The 1,412-nt window shown below is 56.2% G+C and overlaps 1 protein-coding gene across 1 annotated transcript; it reads right to left on the reverse strand.

Annotated features, from left to right (window-relative positions):
- Positions 1-386: 386 nt before the first annotated feature.
- On the reverse strand, positions 387-1,112 carry LOC120107600. The gene has a single exon (XM_039120935.1). The coding sequence runs from the start codon at positions 1,110-1,112 to the stop codon at positions 387-389; it is 726 nt and encodes a 241-aa protein (XP_038976863.1).
- Positions 1,113-1,412: the final 300 nt, after the last annotated feature.

Raw genomic sequence — 1,412 nt, forward strand, 5'->3', positions numbered from 1 at the left:
GCCACCTTGGTTGGCTTTTGCCAACCTTCCAAGTCCTGCGGTGAAACGGGCAGCCGCGGCCCCCCATCTCCCTCACTCGGACTTACCGCAGACGGCGCCGGAGCCGAGCCCACACTGGTGCTAGCCCCTGTCTGCATCATCTTCCCTTTCCCCCCTTTCGGGGCTCCGATGCCCTCGTTCCAGCTCATAGAGAGCCAAGGGCCATATATCAGAGGGTCTCCCACTTCCCTTGACGTCTTCCCGGTCTCTGGACATCGAGCCTTACTCCCCGTTCCAGCCTCCATTCCGCCCGTCGCCGGGGAAGGGAACTCACAAGCCGCCTCCTCATGACCGATTCGGCCGCACCTGTAACAGTAGGCAGGTAAGTTCTCGTACACAAACTCCTGTCATATCTTCCTCTCTAATCCTTCCTTAGCTCCCTTCATGAATATTCCCGGCTTTAGAGGAGTTCTTATGTCAAGCTCCACTTTAATCCGAGCAAACCCCCTCTTCCTCCCTTGATCGGTGGCTGCGTCCAAGGCCAAAGGTCTTCCCGCCGTTGCTGCAATCTGGATCAATGTCTCCTTAGCCCAGAAATCCAACGGCAGCCGTGGGAGGCGGAGCCACACTACCACCCGTCCAGAACCACCGGAGCCGGGGATGAAGTTCGGCTTCCATCGCTCCATCGTGAGAAGCTGTCCGGCGACTAGACATGGCCCCCTCACCAGCATGGCCTCCCGATCCTCCTCACAGGCGAAGCGGACCGCCAGGACGTCGTCGGCCATTGTGACGACCTCGACGTTATAGTCCAAGTTCCCCATCCTTCTCAGCTCACGCCCGACCCACTCCGCCGGCACCTTCCGCCCCACACTCTGCATAAAAACAGAGGTACTCCTCCATTCCATCCTTGTCTTCTCTAGCCTCTCCTCCGGGATCTCCAGAACTTCCGTGAAACAGGTCTTCAGAGCTCCCAGCTCCCCCTCCGAGATTTGGTGGCGTGTCCATCGGCCTTGGTTCGCCGGGCCCCTAGCCACCGCCGCCCATGATCCGCCCTTCGAGTCGACCCCCAGAGGCTGGCGCCCCAACCCCCCGGGCCTCCCCGTCTCCCTCTCCTTAGCCCTATTGTCGTCCATCAGAGCCACCCAACCCCTGTTTGAGGAAAACCCCCCAAGACCGCACGACTATTGACGCGGCTCTCTCTCACTCCTCTCTCACTCCTCTCTCTCACCTCAGTCAGTCGGCACTTCTACAATTAACTCTTTTTCATAAAAACAGATAAACACACAAAAACCACCATTCACCCATTCAAGCTGGTGTATATACTGTGAAGATTATAATCACCAGAAAAATAAATAGAAGAGAAGGGCGTTTATACGGCAAGCAAATTTATAAATAACAAAAAATTATTCGCCCTTTATCCGATAACTTCAAAA

This window comes from Phoenix dactylifera, unplaced genomic scaffold, assembly GCF_009389715.1.
Source record: "Phoenix dactylifera cultivar Barhee BC4 unplaced genomic scaffold, palm_55x_up_171113_PBpolish2nd_filt_p 000919F, whole genome shotgun sequence".
In the NCBI taxonomy this organism is placed as follows: Eukaryota; Viridiplantae; Streptophyta; class Magnoliopsida; order Arecales; family Arecaceae; genus Phoenix; species Phoenix dactylifera.

Coding starts and splice junctions, on each gene's coding strand:
- LOC120107600 (XM_039120935.1), bottom strand. CDS start 1,112: ATGGACGACAATAGGGCTAAGGAGAGGGAGACGGGGAGGCCCGGGGGG.